The sequence below is a fragment of the Panicum virgatum genome, chromosome 2K, assembly GCF_016808335.1.
Source record: "Panicum virgatum strain AP13 chromosome 2K, P.virgatum_v5, whole genome shotgun sequence".
NCBI lineage: Eukaryota > Viridiplantae > Streptophyta > Magnoliopsida > Poales > Poaceae > Panicum > Panicum virgatum.
The window spans coordinates 44,799,972-44,815,991 of NC_053137.1; the positions used below are offsets into that span (position 1 = coordinate 44,799,972).

At 49.8% G+C, this 16,020-nt stretch overlaps 1 protein-coding gene across 9 annotated transcripts; it reads right to left on the reverse strand.

Annotated features, from left to right (window-relative positions):
- Positions 1-394: 394 nt before the first annotated feature.
- On the reverse strand, positions 395-5,594 carry LOC120695643 (phosphatidylinositol N-acetylglucosaminyltransferase subunit A-like). 9 transcript variants are annotated; one of them, XM_039978849.1, is made up of 10 exons: positions 5,141-5,589; positions 3,233-3,361; positions 2,543-3,115; positions 2,126-2,280; positions 1,617-1,707; positions 1,364-1,480; positions 1,114-1,217; positions 834-924; positions 673-759; positions 395-568 (listed from the first exon to the last, which is right to left on the reverse strand). In XM_039978849.1, exons 2-9 carry the CDS (start codon positions 3,347-3,349, stop codon positions 685-687), a joined length of 1,323 nt encoding a protein of 440 aa, XP_039834783.1. In that variant the 5' UTR covers positions 3,350-3,361; positions 5,141-5,589; the 3' UTR covers positions 395-568; positions 673-684. The 9 variants fall into 9 exon arrangements, 3 of the variants coding, with proteins under 3 accessions (XP_039834783.1, XP_039834785.1, XP_039834784.1); XR_005683763.1 differs by lacking the exon at positions 1,114-1,217 and having other exon boundaries at positions 5,141-5,594; XR_005683762.1 differs by lacking the exon at positions 834-924 and having other exon boundaries at positions 673-789; positions 5,141-5,593.
- Between the last annotated feature and the right edge of the window lie 10,426 nt (positions 5,595-16,020).

Sequence of the window (16,020 nt, forward strand, 5' to 3'; positions counted from 1 at the left end):
TATTATCTTACGTTGCCAACTCGTATTGATCAGAGGAACATGTTAATATAGCAACGGCAAATAGATTTAACAAGAACGTAAGTTACTAAGTTGAAAATGCCAAGTGACCTTCATTTCAAATCTCAAGGAGCTCTCTATCTTTCATCATGATTGAATGTAGTTAAATATTTCTTGAGTTAGCATGTTTACACGACCGAATTTTCCTGTCTTTTCTTAGGTGACGGAACAGGATTCTATATATAAGTTAATAGCACTGCAACACCCTTTTTTCTTGAAGAGATCAGCAGTAACTTCAGTGCCCCAGATTAGCTTAGGCAATTACAAAGCAATGATCATATCAGTCGATAGCTAGTTTAGTAGACTCCCAGCTGCAATTGATAGCAGGGCTTGCTTGTAAATAAGAACATGCGCTCTTAAATCATGTTGCTCATTTCAACATTGCACCAATGCACAACTGGGTTGATATGTTTCATTGAACTTTAGACAGTTCCGATTCGTGCTCATGCATGGCTGATAGAGTCAACTAGCCAACCCAACTATACATTCAGATGTGTCTGCTTCTGAGGCTCTAACCACCATGAAAAAAAAATCCAAAATGAGGAATGGTGTCCTCTCTTTTAGAAACGTTGAAAGAAATTTCTGAGAAGGATCACATCTCTCTTCTTAACTCACTTTGTCCAAACTTCATAAATCATCTCTTAAATCTGAATGAGCATGTAGCGGCCCTATATCTGGGACTTCTTCAATACCTTCAGCAGGCTGTGGAGGGAACTCGTCGTATAAGGATTCCTTCAAATCTCATAAAGAAAAAAATAGCATGAATACACAATTACCTGTAAGAATTCTAGAAGGCACCATAGTAGGTAATTGATTATCAGAACCAGGCAAAACAATTTTCCCGCCCAAACTCCACAAGTGAGATATCTAATACCATTACAGAGGTGTGTGAGTGAATTATATATCAATTTTGATGTCAGTGCAAATATGTAGTGATATTGCCTAGGCCTAAAGCCAAACATTATCTTGCAGGATTTAGAATTGGAACATCAGATAATGATACAAAATAATTTTGCTGTAGTCATGGTGAGTTTTTGACAGTTTATGTTTACTCACTGGGGAAGGCGGTCTAGCAAATTTGTTGTCAAGGATTGCACTGCACGATCATAAACAATCTCTGTTCTTTTGGCCACATCATCCCAACTATAAAGTTTTTTCATCTAATCCACATTAGAGACAACTGAATGAATATCAGAAAACTTGGATAGTTATCTCTGATTTAAAAAGCTCCTGTAAAATGCTCGCAAGTGACGTGGTACATTGTTGAGTTTGTACAATGTGTAGAGATCTGAGAGTCAAACTTCACCTGAAGATGCATAACTTGAGGATTTATTCCAGGCAGCATGTCAATAGCTTTCCTAACAGCTCGTACCATATCTTCTGGAGCTGGTTCTGCAAGTACTATCATGTCATCTGGAAGAACCTGAAAAGGAAAGAATGGTTTGCAGGAAACTCTGAAATCATCTGACTAAAATCATTCTCTATAAAAGAGAACCTTACTGTCAACAGTCCTAAATGTCATATATTTAAAATTGGAGGGAGTATCAGAAAGCATATACCTCTGGGACACCTCCGACTCTAGTGCTTACAGTCAACAGTCCACAGCTAGCTGCTTCTAAAATGGCAATGCAAAATGCCTCCGTAAGTGAACTGAAAGTAAAAAAAAATGTTTCACTATTATTGTGGTTTATCCACATACAGGACACACTTCTTTCATCTGAGTCACGAGAACAATCTAGTTTCTCTAAAAGAGGTTAGAATATAAAAGATGAGAAAAAATAGCTCTACTTCTGTTTACCCATGATCCATCTAACGTAAATTCAAACTCCTAAAAAAAACTTCCCAGACATTAAATCATATGTCAAATATATGTTGACAGCCCACATGATCATAAAGCACTTCATGAATCTGATGTAAAAATGTCAAAATCCTACTGCAAGTGCAGAAAAGATATCCTATATTCAAAATGGCTCAAGACCTGTATCCAATGAGAAAATGAGGGACAAACGCACTATAAAAGGTAGAAACCATATATTAATAAAAAATGGTGAAATTTTAGAAAACTTACCTGTTTAAAAATATATGACCAGAGATCAGAACTGACCGTACTTGAGCATGAGGCACAGCTCCTAACATTTCAACTCTATCCTGAAGGGAGAACTTCTCCCTCATCTCTTCAAGTCGCACACGTTTTGGACCATCACCTCCAATGATAAAGCGAACCTGAGTCCATGGAGTTGTTTATTTACAAAATACAGGCACCTGATCCGATCCAACACATCATATACATAAAGAAAGTAATGATGCAAGACGAGAACAGCTGGACATTAACGTCAAATGACTGACATACACTTGGTTTTAATGGTGCAAAAATTGACAAATTTATAATATTAAGACAGTCTGTGTATAATGCTCCATAACAAAGGCTTCTCCCCTAGTATATGCATGCACTAACCTATATTATTTTGATGTAGCTACGACTCACCTTTGGAAATAGACGGCATACTTCTGGAATTACTTCCACAAGAAGGTCTGCACCCTTTCGGTACACTAACCTACTGATCACTACAATAACTATTTCATCACAGCTTAGACGCTCAGGGGAGGGAGTAAACATTGCAGTATCAACAGCATTAGGAACCATAAAAACTTTCTCCGGAGATATCCCAGACCTCAGTACAGTATTCTCTTTGCTTGTATGAGAAACACATATTGCCTGATCAATATCTGCAAGTGTAAACTGCAGCACCTTATTCATGTGAATGCTTCCGGCATCAGCAAAACCATAAAGTGAGTGATCTGTGAAGACAACTTTGTACCCCATCGTCCTGGCATGTATCAATGCTTCATGGCACAATGTAGAAAAAGCCTGATGTCCGTGCACAACAGAAATTCTCTCACGTATGATAATGGTTCTTACAACTGGAAATGTCAAGAATAATGTAGGCAGTGTATTCTGCATCAGGAATGGTCTCCACGGTACATAATAAACCTTTAAATCATTTGTGACATAACGTATTCCAGATCGGTTTCCATATGCATGCGTCATGACAACAACCTAGAAACCAAACAAAACTGTCTTATTTTTTTCAAGAAAAAGATAGTTTTCAATTGACCGTTTATATAGTTCCTATTATTTGATCCGAGCAAAACAGTTCATGAGGAGAATTAGGACCTTATGGCCAAGCTTAAGCAGGCATTGCGACAGATAGTAGATGTGGCTTTCAACACCACCAAAGTTTGGGAAGAAAAAGTCGGACACCATCAGTATCCTGTGCTTTTGCCGATCCATTGTGTTGGAAATCTGAAATTCAAAAAAAAAAACATACCATGATGCTAGACAAATAGACAATAGGAGTGGGTTTACAAAGGGGAAGTGACACTGGAGAAAAGCAAAAGATAGTGAACCATATAATCAAACCCATACCATCCTATTAATAAAATAAAGCTTAATAGTCAGATAATCATACTTGTTTGTGTAAAACAGACCGTGAAAGGTGGTCCGTAAATTACTACCAGCTTACGGATATCATGACATGCATCTCAAACTTAATAAATAATGACAATTGAAAAGAGAATAGAGGCCGCAAGTGCTGGTAAAAAAATCCCCATTCCAGAGAAAGCACAGTATCATAGCTACATAACTGCTTCCTACCTTGCAATTCCAACCGTGATTTCTTTACAAAGGCCCTGTTTGGATCCATGGGTTAGAGTTAGATTGGGTTAGATTGGGGTCATCTAACCCAAAAATATCCAAACATGGTGGGTTAGATTGTGTTAGATGCATCTAACCCACCCCAAAAAACTATCCTCTCCAAGGGGTGCTTATTTGGGTTAGATTGGAGTGGCCCCCACCTTTTCCCTTCTTTCTCTCCCCTCTTCGGATCATTCTGCGGCAGCCTCACCCGTCCGCGCGCGCCGCCAGCGCCCCCCCCCCTCGACGACCCTCCCCGCGCCCGCTACCTTCTCGCCGTCTGCCCCTCGCGGGCGGTGGTGCTCACCGTCGCCGAGCCGCTGGCGGAGGCCTGCAGCGTCGCCCCTCCGCGCCCTCCCTCTCCGCCCCTCCTCCGAGCGCCGCCCTGCCCCCTCCCCCTCACCGCCCCTCCGCGCGGCCGCCAGGTGGTCCTTGGGCGCCTCCTCGCCACGGCGCACGGCGGGCGGCTGCGGCAGCGGTGGTGGAGGGGGGTAGCGCGAGGAGGGGCGCCGCCTCGGGGACCCGGTGGTGGCAGCCGCACGCGGCGCACCGCAGCGAGCCCCGCGTTGGCCGTCCGCCGTCCAAGTGCTGCTCCTCCGAGCGCCGGCGGGCTGTCCAAGCGGCACTCCTCCGAGCGCCGGCCCACAAGCGTCGCGGCCTCCAAGTCCGCCACCACAAAAACTTGCCACAACAGATCCGGTTGCAAAGAAGGTTTAAAGGAGGCAAATAATTGAAAAAGTGCCTTTAATCTAACTCTAACCCTTTCATCCAAACACCACTTGGGTTAGAGTTAGTTCAGGGTTAGTCTAGAGCTAGAAACTAACTCTAACTTCTAACCAAGTTAGAGTATCCAAACAGGGCCAAAGAAGTACTAGTAGTCAACACCTTATTACATGGATCAACACCAAAATGCACATAAATGTAAGTTAGAACAGATGATAAGTTTAGCATTTAGCAACATTCTGGATTCATCCAAACCACTACTATGATCTCTTTCCTATGTTGTTTCACTAGCAGTGTGCCAGTGTGACTATTTTGAGTCCCAAGCAAACATTAATCCAGTAGACCATTTTAAACTACTACTAGAAAGAGAACAATACATTTTGTGACACAGCCTACAAGGCAGTATGTAGCGCCCAAAATATGTTTGGGGGACCTATTGCGTCTCCAAAAGCACTGTCAATATTTCGACGCCATGTGGCAATCAGCACGTCCAATTTCCTTGTACCAAATGTACTCACGGATTCAGGTGAGCATCAGCACAGCTTATAATCGTATAGCTAGCATACGTACAAGAGGAAATGTGTGATGATACTATTACGCTGAGGCTGAGATCAGCTCATCCAAAGACACGACGTCGTAATTTCACCTGTAAAGTTTTTGGAATACCTTCAGATCTGCTGAGGAGGGCAGTCCGCTCCGGCCGTGGGCGGCTGGCCGTCAACGCAGGGGTAGGGCCGTCGGAGTCGATGGAGCAGAGATCGCCGACGGCAGAGTCACGGGCGCCCGGGCTGGTGACGGTTCTGGGAAGGCGGCCGGTGGACGGCGGACAAACGGTCAGTGAAGCGGCTAGGATGCCGGAGGAGGACGGGGCTCGACTCGACGTCGTTGAAGAGCGGGCCTGGCCTGCGCCGAGGAGCTGCGGATTATGCGGCGAGGAGGTTCGGGGCCGCGCGCCTGTTGAGCAGGGGAGGGGGGGGGGGGGGGGCGGAGGGCGGGGAGGGAGTTAGGGGGCGTCGACTCGCCGCCGGTAAGATCGGAAGCCGTGCCTCGATTCAAATCAATCGCGCGGCGGAGCGAGACGAATGGCGTGGCATGGCCGCAGGGCACGAATCGGAATCAAACGGCATTTAGGGAGACGCAGGCAGAAGCAGGTGGTGCCGTTTGAGGTCGGGGGCTGTATACATCTCGTGGAAGATGGTTAATAACTTATTTTTAAAAGACTAGTAAGATCTGTTTACTGAAAAAATTGTTGAATTAATATTTCAAAAATGTTAAACCAACATTTTAAAAATATTAATTCAACAATTACAGAATGTTGAACTAGTATTTCCAAAATGTTGAATCTATATTCTAAAAATGTTTAACCAATATTTTTTTCCTCATCTTCTCCGGCGCCGGCGGCCGGCGGCGCAGGCGACGGCGGCTGAGCCGGCAGCGGTAGCGGCGGCGGAGCAAGTGGTGGCGGTGGTGCAGGCGGCGGCGCGGCGGCAATGGGGCGGGCGGGGAGTGCAGCAGGGGCAGGCGCGGGGAGCTGGGGCGCGGGCATGCGCGCGCCCCAGCGACGCTCCAGGGCGGAGCACCGGCGCCCGGGAAGCAGGGCGGGGGCGGAGACGGCCGTGGTGGCGATGCATGGCGGGGAGCAGGGAGCGTGCGACGCATGGCGGGAGCAGGGCTCAGAAGCGCATGTCGGAGGAGGAAGACGATGGAGAAAGGGCAGACGGAGGAGGAAGACGAGATGGTGGAGCTAAATCGGATGGCCAGCAGAGATCGCACGAATCTCAAACACTGGAAGGTAAGTTGGAAAAAAATCTTGCGGAAGATGGATAGGTTTTCTGGTTGAGGTCGCATTGGCAGGGATGGCAGGTGGGTCCGATGGCCCACTTTTAGCGAGAGAGGATAATGTGTTTGGCTGGGCCACGGTTTTACAGGCTGATGGCCCGGGGGTGGGAATGGGAGGATCGGGGTACGTTTTGTTTCTGGCCCTAGGACGGGGAAGTCAAATTTTAATCATGGTTAAACAAGAGCAATGACAAAACGGGGCCAAATAAATGAAGTTTGGTTTACGGCTAATGGCAACACCTGAAGATGAAAAGAACCTTTAGATCGTAGCCATCCTACAACTAGCCAAAACTCTACACATGACGTGCGGGGGGCATATGTAAATAAATCTATATATTTATGAATAGAATGAGTTTTTTTCTACACTCGCGTGTAGCTACTCTCATCATCAATGTTGTCGTGGTGTGCAAACCCACAGCCGGGTGGCGTAGTGCATCCGCCTAAACCCGGAGGGTGAGTACTCGGGGGTAGCTAGGATTAGTCCAATCTAGATGCAAGAACACGATGAACACAGCAGTTTTAGAGTGGTTCGGGCCGCCGGAGTGTAATACCCTACGTCCACTGTGTGTTGTATTGCTTGTGCTCTCAAGGGGTTGAGAACGGGATTGTTCGGAGTGAATCCGAGCTTGTGTTGTGTCTGCCCTCACTTGGCCTTGTGGACTTGAACCCCCTGTGGACTTGAACCCCCTTTCTACCGTGCGTGCTCTCCCTTTTATAAGCCCAAGGGGAGCAGTACACTGAGCGGGACCCCGACAGGTGGGCCCGGCGATATATTATAGACTACACTTTGGCCTTCAATGCCTCAGATCCGGAGATCTTGTCGTCGGCTTCCGTGCGTATCTTACGACTGGGTATGGTCTTGAGCCGTCCTGTGGGTGTAGGCAGCTACGAACGTAGAGGGTAGGGTGCAGCGCCGCGTTACCCTCTCTGTTCACTGTTGCGGCGTACTGTTACCGAGTTGTCAGAAGTAGGTCATCATGACTTGCCGCCCATGCGCGGCGCTGCGTCTTTTATGCTTGCCTTGGTAACTGACGAGCCGCCTCGGTAACTGGCGATCCACAGTGTGGACTGACAAAAGCTGCCCCGTGCCCAGCGGCAGTAGAGCACGCCTCAACCGCTCGTACTTAATGCGGGTGGGTGAGGGAGCTTCCAGCGGAAGGCTTGCGCCCACACCCGCATCTACGTGACACGTGGCGGCTTCGGACCCCTCCCGAGCAGCTAGCTGAGCCGAGAGCTCACGGGGTCCGGGTCCGCGCCCACAGGTGCTGAGCATTTCCACCTCTGGGACACGTGGTGACACCGGACCCGTCCCCGAGCGGGAAGTGGGTCCGGGACCGTTGGTTCGGTGAGATGGAGTTGGACCCTAGGGGTCCGGCTACTCAGCTCCTTAGGGCGTAGTTACGGATAACTACGCGAGTCTTGGCACAGTAGGAGTGGGTACCCCAGTTGTAGGGTACCGATAGAGTCCCCCAGGCCCGCCTCAGGAGAGGCAACGAACCCGCAGGTGGGGCCACTACTGTGAGCAACTTGGCTGCTTCTGGTGCCCAGCGGTGCGCGCCGCAAGGGTCTTGTCCTGCATCGTCCATCCTTTGGGTCACCTGCTGCATCATCACGTTTGGACCTGCACATGACTCAAGGTAGATGCTTAGTAGCGTGCCACTGGTCCTGTTGGCTGTGATCCTTTGAGATAGCCAGCTAGACTCAGTGAACGGAGCTCAAGGGGCCGGCCTTTAGGTTAAGAGAAAGTCCGGACCTCCAAGTTACCAGTTCTAGGTACTACGGCACTCATTCACAGGAGGTGGTGCGTGCAGGCTTAAGGTACGGAATCAGGCTAAGCGGCTACACGGCTCCGGACCTCCCAGGAGAATGAGTGCGCTTCTTTGAACCTGCAGGTTCCCAGGGGTCCGAACTCCTCTCTTCCATGAGGAGTCTCGAGCTAAGTCACTAACTAGCCAACTCAATTCGGACCACAATCACCGCGCAATAGTAAGAAGCCACGTGGGGGTTAGCGCAAACAGAATGCGTAAATTGAAATTGGAATGTAACATCCTTAGAGGCGAACTGAGAATAAACTTTTCCTTTATAACTAGATGTACATGAGATGTGCGATGTAAGCCAGAATACGGGTTTATGAGGCCGGAGCTGTCCGGACCTCCGAGCCCCCAGTCTTAGGTACTACGGTACTCGCCCTAGGGAGGTAGAGCATTCAGGCTTAGGGTACGGAACTAAGCTAAGTGGTTACACGGCTCCGGACCTCCCCGGAGGGTGAGTACGCTTCCCTGAACCTGGTTCGCAGAGGTCCGGACCCCTCCATGGGGGAGGCTCACCGGACCGGACCACACGGAAGTACTACCTAGTTACAAAGAAAAATGTTTTATTCCCTACTAGGCCTCTAAGGGTAGCACTTATAGAGATGTAGAGTCGGGGGTGCGACCAGAGTCGGCTTAACGTCGCAGAGAGCCACCAGAGTCGGCTTAGTGCGACCGGAGTGGGCTTTCCGTCGGAGCGGGCTTGGTGCGACTGGAGTCGGCTTTCCGCCGGAGCGGGCTTGGTGCGACCGGAGTCGACTTTCCGCCGGAGCGGGCTTGGTGCGACCGGAGTCGGCTTTCCGCCGGAGCGGGCTTCCTCACATGAGTGAGGTATGCTGCGAGCTGGGATTTATTGAAGCTGTGCTCCCCCCAGACCTGCTTGATGACGAGCTGGGAGAGCATGACCCGCTGTCGCCATCCTGCTGACGCGGGCGCTTGCCGCGCGAGTTCTGGCCCCCGGGCGCTCGCCACCTGAAACAAGGTGATGCCGAGCCGATGATCAAGCGAAAGCCAAGCAGCCTCTATCTGGTGCGCCAAATGTCGTGGTGTGCAAACCCACAGCCGGGTGGCGTAGTGCACCCGCCTAAACCCAGAGGGTGAGTACTCGGGGGGTAGCTAGGATTAGTCCAATCTAGATGCAAGATCACGATGAACACAACAGGTTTAGAGTGGTTCGGGCCGCCGGAGCGTAATACCCTACGTCCACTGTGTGTTGTATTGCTTGTGCTCTCAAGGGGTTGAGAACGGGATTGTTCGGAGTGAATCTGAGTTTGTGTTGTGTCTGCCCTCGCTTGGCCTTGTGGACTTGAACCCCATGTGGACTTGAACCCCCCTTTCTACCGTGCGTGCTCTCCCTTTTATAAGCCCAAGGGGAGCAGTACACTGAGCGGGACCCCGACAGGTGGGCCCGTCGATGTATTATAGACTACACTTTGGCCTTCAATGCCTCAGATCCGGAGATCTTGTCGTCGGCTTCCGTGCGTACCTTCCGACTAGGTATGGTCTTGAGCCGTCCTGTGGGTGTAGGCAGCTACGAACGTAGAGGGTAGGGTGCAGCGTCGCGTTACCCTCTCTGTTCACTGTTGCGGCGTACTGTTACCGAGTTGTCAGAAGTAGGTCATCATGACTTGCCGCCCATGCGCGGCGCTGCGTCTTTAATGCTTGCCTTGATAACTGACGAGCCACCTCGGTAACTGGCGATCTACAGTGTGGACTGACAAAAGCTGCCCCATGCCCAGCGGCAGCAGAGCACACCTCAACCGCTCGTACTTAATGTGGGTGGGTGAGGGAGCTTCCAGCGGAAGGCTTGCGCCCGCGCCCGCATCTGCGTGACACGTGGCGGCTCCGGACCCCTCCCGAGCAGCTAGCTGAGCCGAGAGCTCACGGGGGTCCGGATAGGCACGTGGAGGTCCCGAACCCATCTGCGGGGGTCCGGGTCCGCGCCCACAGGTGCTGAGCATTTCCACCTCTGGGACACGTGGTGACACCGGACCCGTCCCCGAGCGGGAAGCGGGTCCGGGACCGTTGGTTCGGTGAGATGGAGTCGGACCCTAGGGGTCCGGCTGCTCAGCTCTTTAGGGCGAAGGTACGGATAACTACGCGAGTCTTGGCACAGTAGGAGTGGGTACCCTAGTTACAGGGTACCGACAAGTATACCACCGTGCGTATGTTCCCATACTCATTTATCACTTTGAGTATGTTCATATACTTATTCTAACATGCATCAAAGGTATATATATATATAAAAAATTTCAAAAGCAGTCTTATTTTTTAAATATATATGATTATACCTTATTATTAGTATATAAAATAAGTATGTCCACATACTTTATGTATGGTTACATACCTAATGTATATACCATCACAGATGTTCAAGTATGATCACATACTCCATGTACATACTTTTCGTTCGGTCAGATACGTCATATATGATGAGATACACATATGAGAGTAGCTACAAGCGAGTGTAGAATGAAATTTTCCTTTATGAAAAAATAAACCCAAACGATATCTGGTTCTGTAGATCTAACTAAAAGGAATATTTTGGTACAATCAATTTGTAAATCGTATACATGGTTTAAGACTTATTTTCATTTAAGTATAATATTGGTCTCAAACTCTTAGACTCCGTGAAATCATTAAGGACTGCCAATTTTTTGTAAATTTTGCGGGCTAAAAACTAAACATACCCTGAGGTAGAGCAGGAGGAGGCAACATTTCCATGAAATTAAGTGAGCAAATGCTATAGAATGTAGCATCAAATTTAAAATCGAGGAGTTGTCGGAGTCTCGGAGATACGGAGACAAGAGTGGAAGGATAAGATGTGGCGTCAAGCAATTGAGCATCAAGTTGTTTTTTGGCGAACTTGAGCATCAAGTTGTAGAGAGAGGCCATTTTATTCAAGGGCAAGAGAGAACACACAATGTGCATAGGGCGTATAGAAAAAGCCCTTGTATACAGTAGTTTGTGTTCGGCTTAAACCCTAAATAGTTGAACTTCTCATCGATCGATTTCGATCTGCTGACGAGCGACAACGATGCGAGGTGCCTAAGATCTTCAGACCATTATGGGCGATGTTGTTCGTGGTGATTTTGGTTGGTTTGTCGGATAAGAGAATAGAGGATGGTGGTGTTCATGACAATCTTCCTTTTTCGTGACGATGGAGCGGCTGATGTGCCCTAGAGGACATAGATGCTCCATGGTGTCCACATGTGGTGTTGGCTCTTGCAGCTATACCAAGCTTGGAGCTCCTCGTCGGCGAGAAGGGCATATCCAGCTTCGATTCCTCCAGCGTGGATGCCGAAGGCATTGGAGAAGATGGCAAAGAAGATCTTGATGGGTGTAACTGTAATTTCTTTTTTTTTATAGTCTTTTTTGTAAGTTAGGGATGTACCGTGCTGAAACTTTGATACCACTATTCCTTTCCAAAAAAAAAGTTGAACTTCTTTCGTTTAGTCATTTAAACAGGATTAGAAACAGCTGATTAAAGTGATATAAATTGTCAAGCCACTGCGTAGTTTCTAGTAAACATCATTTAAACGGGCTGTTCACTTGAGCGGTATGGTGATAGCGTAATCATGTGTCATGGCAGATTGTGGTTCCGCGTCAACTCACTGATTTCTTCTGCGTTTTATTTTATTCATTTGCATTAGATGCGATTTAGATGCTTCCATATACACTCTGTTCGCTGCATTCAACCAATAGTGTTTTCTCTTATACCAAACCAGCACCAACCAACAGCCACCAGCCAGCCAGCCGTACTTTTCTCTCATAACAAATCAGCACCAGCCACCAACCACAACACAGCGAACAGAGTGATTAATGATAAGATAAACACAGCTTCAATGCGTGTATCCATCGTCGTTTGTGCTTTGACATGGTCGGATGTCTTTTCAGCGAGAAGTTGAGGCGACGATCGTGTGAAATCTTACGACCCAATTCTGGGTACCTGTTCAGCTCCTTGTTTCTGAATCTCAAGCTTAGCCGTCCGAGCTATAGTAATCCCTTCAGAAACTCGAATGCCGTCACAGACCCATCAGACAGGTAACAGGTTCTTCTAAACAAGGAGCAAAAAGGATGTTACAGCTCGGTGCCGCTGCCACCTCTTGTCGACGTTGTCAATCAGTAGTGCGTCGATCCGGTGATCCGGTCAAAACCAAATGCTTGTTTCGAATCGACACACTATCGTATCAACAGCAGCTCAGACCAAACACCCAGGTTTGAGGTTTCAAACTGAACCACCAGATGGATCCGTGCTTGTTCATATCTCCGCCATCTCGTTTCAGTCGATGCCGCGCGCGTGGGCCGGGGTTCCACGACGGCTGCCGGCTCGGGCGCCACCGTCTGGGGCCAGGCACCAGCGAGCGGCCCTGCCCCTGCCGGCTGGCCGCGCACCGGCACGGCGGCACCCGAGGCCGCGCGGCCATCGATCGCGCCACTTCCAGGCCCGTCGCTTCGCGCGGGTCGCTGTCCGCGATCATGGGGGAGTGCCCGGCGGTGCCATGGCACGGTGGGGCCGCTCCTGTCGCGGCACCGCGCGCCCGCGGCGGCCGGGGACATGCTGGCGCGCTGTACTTACTTGGCGACCATTCGTCTGCCGCCCGACCGTGCATCGCGATAGCACTATAGCAGTATGGCATGGCATGGCATGGAACAGTGGGGGTGACGCACGAGACGAGTTTCTTTATTAGACACGTACTAACTTAGTAGTCGTCGTCGGCCGTCTCCATCACGAATTGAAAGCCGGTGGACGGAGCCGAGCGGCGAACACAGCAGGAGGGAGCCGAGACCTGAGAGCTCGCGCGCGCGTACGTACGGGTACTGCCTGGCAGAGGCTTCCGGTTCTGGAACGGCGACCGTACCGTGAGGGAAGATGGAAGAAGGTGGAAGAAGAACTTGGATGGACACGGTCCAAGTCATCCCATCCATCGCCCGTCCGGCGGGGCCCAGGGCGGGCTGGCGATCCGGCTCGGTCCAACATTCGAGTCGACCACAAGACGCCCGCGGCGGCATCCGGACCACGGCATGCAGGCACGGGGCGGGTCCGCGATGCTGCCGCTCCTCCAAGCCAGGAAACCACGGCCGGCACGCGATCGGCGGGTCAAATCGACGGGGGGCGAGGGGAACCGGGCACCGCCCGACGGCGATGGTCCGCGGCGAGGACCCCTCCCGCGGCCCCGTTTTTTTTTCTTTTTGCCCTTCGCTCGAAATTTTTTTACAAATAAACCTCTGATGAAACAATTCTTGTTTCTGGACCCTAGGGGTCGGCGCCACAGGCCCTGGCGTTGAGTTTTCATGTCACCAGAGCCCTGGGTCGGCACTATGAGTCACGGCGCAGTGACGTGAAATCTCGGCACCAGAGCCTGTGGCGCCGACCCCAGGGTCCAGAAACAGAAATTGTTTTGCCAGGAGTCTATTTGCGAAATTCTTTCGCGCGAATGGTCAAAAAGCAAAAAAGGCGGCCGCGGCCCAGGCCCAGTGCCGTCCACGCGCCACCGGCGGCACACCATCGGCAACTCTGCTGCTCCGTTCCCCGGTCTTACCTGGCGCGCGATCGGGCCCGGTCCACGGGCAAGAACGAAGAATCAGCGCTGAATTAAGCACGGGCGCACGTTGAGCCCTCACGTGCTCTGCCTCTGCTAACTAGTGGACGGCGCGGCGACGTCGATGATCAGCGCGGCTCGTTTCGCAGCCTACCCGCACCTCCCCATGATCGCTTCTCTCTCGTGTACCTTTTCCCCACCTTTTGAGACTTCCGGTTGGCGCATCTTTTTGGCTCGATCGGCCATGTCTCGAGCGTGCATGTCGCGACCGACACGACAGGCGTGCGATCCGACCCCACGAGTGCATCCAGCACTGACGGGAATACGTACGGGATCAAGCGGGCCGGGCGGCTGGCCGTGTGTACCGTGGTTCGCATGATTGGGTCTCACCTTCATGATCAGGGGGTTAGGTGACACCAGTGGAGTTGACCTAACTCGAAATGGCTTGGTCAGACTCGAGATGCTCCTAGCCCAAAACGGCAAGACATTCACCGATCAACGCGTTCTTTTTTAAAAAAGACAAAGGGCTAAGGAATCACTCAAGTTTAAGTTCGGTTTTCGCAAATAAAAGAGATATAAGATTAGCTGCAGGCCGGACGGCTAGACGGGCTCACGCCGGATTGCGGGCGGATGGCGTCAGGCGTCTGGAAGAAGATGCTGCGCTGAGCAAATTGGCGGTAATCCGCAAGCTGCAGCTCATTCGGCCGGGGGCCCCACAAATTCCTCTCGCCCAATTTGAGTATCGCCGGGACTGTCGCCCTAACTCAATCGAGTTGAGCTTGAGAACGAGGATATGCACTGGATCTCGCCCAGAGGGATCTAGCGGCCGCCGTAGCTCGTCCTAGTGGTGGCTCCGAACATGTTCTTTTTTCTCTTCTTGAAGCATGCAAAAGACAGATACAAACATCCACCACAGTCCCCAGACTCCTCTCACATTCACGTACTCTACATTCTACGACCGTACCTCTCGTCACGCGGCACCTACAGAGCAGTACAGAAAAATTATACACTTGTTTAGTTGACTAAAAGGCTTCGCCACACCGTAAAAAGCTAAACAGCTATCAACAGTTTAATTCCCACACCTTGAATCTGGTGCAGAACTTTTATGCCCTAGTCCACACAGTTCTGGCACCGACGTAGGAACTACGTGGCGAGGTGTAGCCGACTAGCAAATACGTCCTATACGCAAGCCTATGCTTATCGTTTCTTTCGGGGGGGGGGGGGGGGGGGGGAGAGCCTATGCTTATCGTCAGTTCCATCTCAAAGCTACTATGTATACCATGGCCGTATGGTTTAATGGTTATAGCTCTTTCGCCATCAAGATGGTCTAGCCAATGTAAAAACGGCACCATTAGCGGTCGGACGTTTGATAAAAAAAAATTGTCAAACAGTCCATCATAACATTGATAAATAACAGTTGCAACATTAAAAACTAATACTTGCCACATCAAAGAAAATATGAATATAAATAATTCTAACATCTGATTCGAGGATGAAAACTTCCACCACAATATTGTCATCGTGTTTCATGCAACATCCACTATGAAACATAAAAAATATAATAATTGCAATATTGGTGCTTGTCTCTTGCAACATGTGTTGAGCGTCCGACCGATGAACCGTCATCGGACGTCTCTGATCCGCAGCATTACCAATGTAAAAAGAAAAAAGAAATAGCTATCTGTACGTTTTTATTGGAAAATGCCTAACGGTTCCCCAAATGGCATGATGCTATCTGATAGCTATATCTTCCTCCAATTCTACTTGTTTAGTTTTAAGTTCTCAAGCCAAGTTGTTAATAACTTGCTATTATCTTCGTTCTTGTAGTATCGTCTCGTATCCAGAAAGGGACGATCTTTGCACGTCAAGCCCACAGATAAAGCGACGAGCATTTTTTTTATAAAAAAATCAGACTGAGCTCTGTAACTTTTTTTTTTAATTTCTGTAAGCTCCCATCCTAAGACTCAGCCCAACACCTGATTGATGAATAGCTCGTCAGTCGCAAACAGGCTAAATAAACAAATGATTCCGTTGCCGTCGTCGTTTTGAGAAATCCAGCGCATTCATCACATCCATTAATAAATCAAATACCAGCACGAACCGACGAGGCTGCCCTTCGTGAACAATGCGTGTGTTCAGCTTCAACAACGTCGTGCAAGCGGCACGCCCCCGGTAGTATGAACACGGCTTTATTCGCGCCCTTGTCAAATCGAAAAAAAAAAATCAAATATAGTTAGCGACGAGGAGAGCGAGGAGCTCAAAGCCAGCGCCGGTGGAAGGAAGGAGGACCCCCCCCCCCCCCCTCCGGGGTCGGGCGACGGGTCGGGTCCAAACTCTGCGCCGGCGGCGGTGGCGG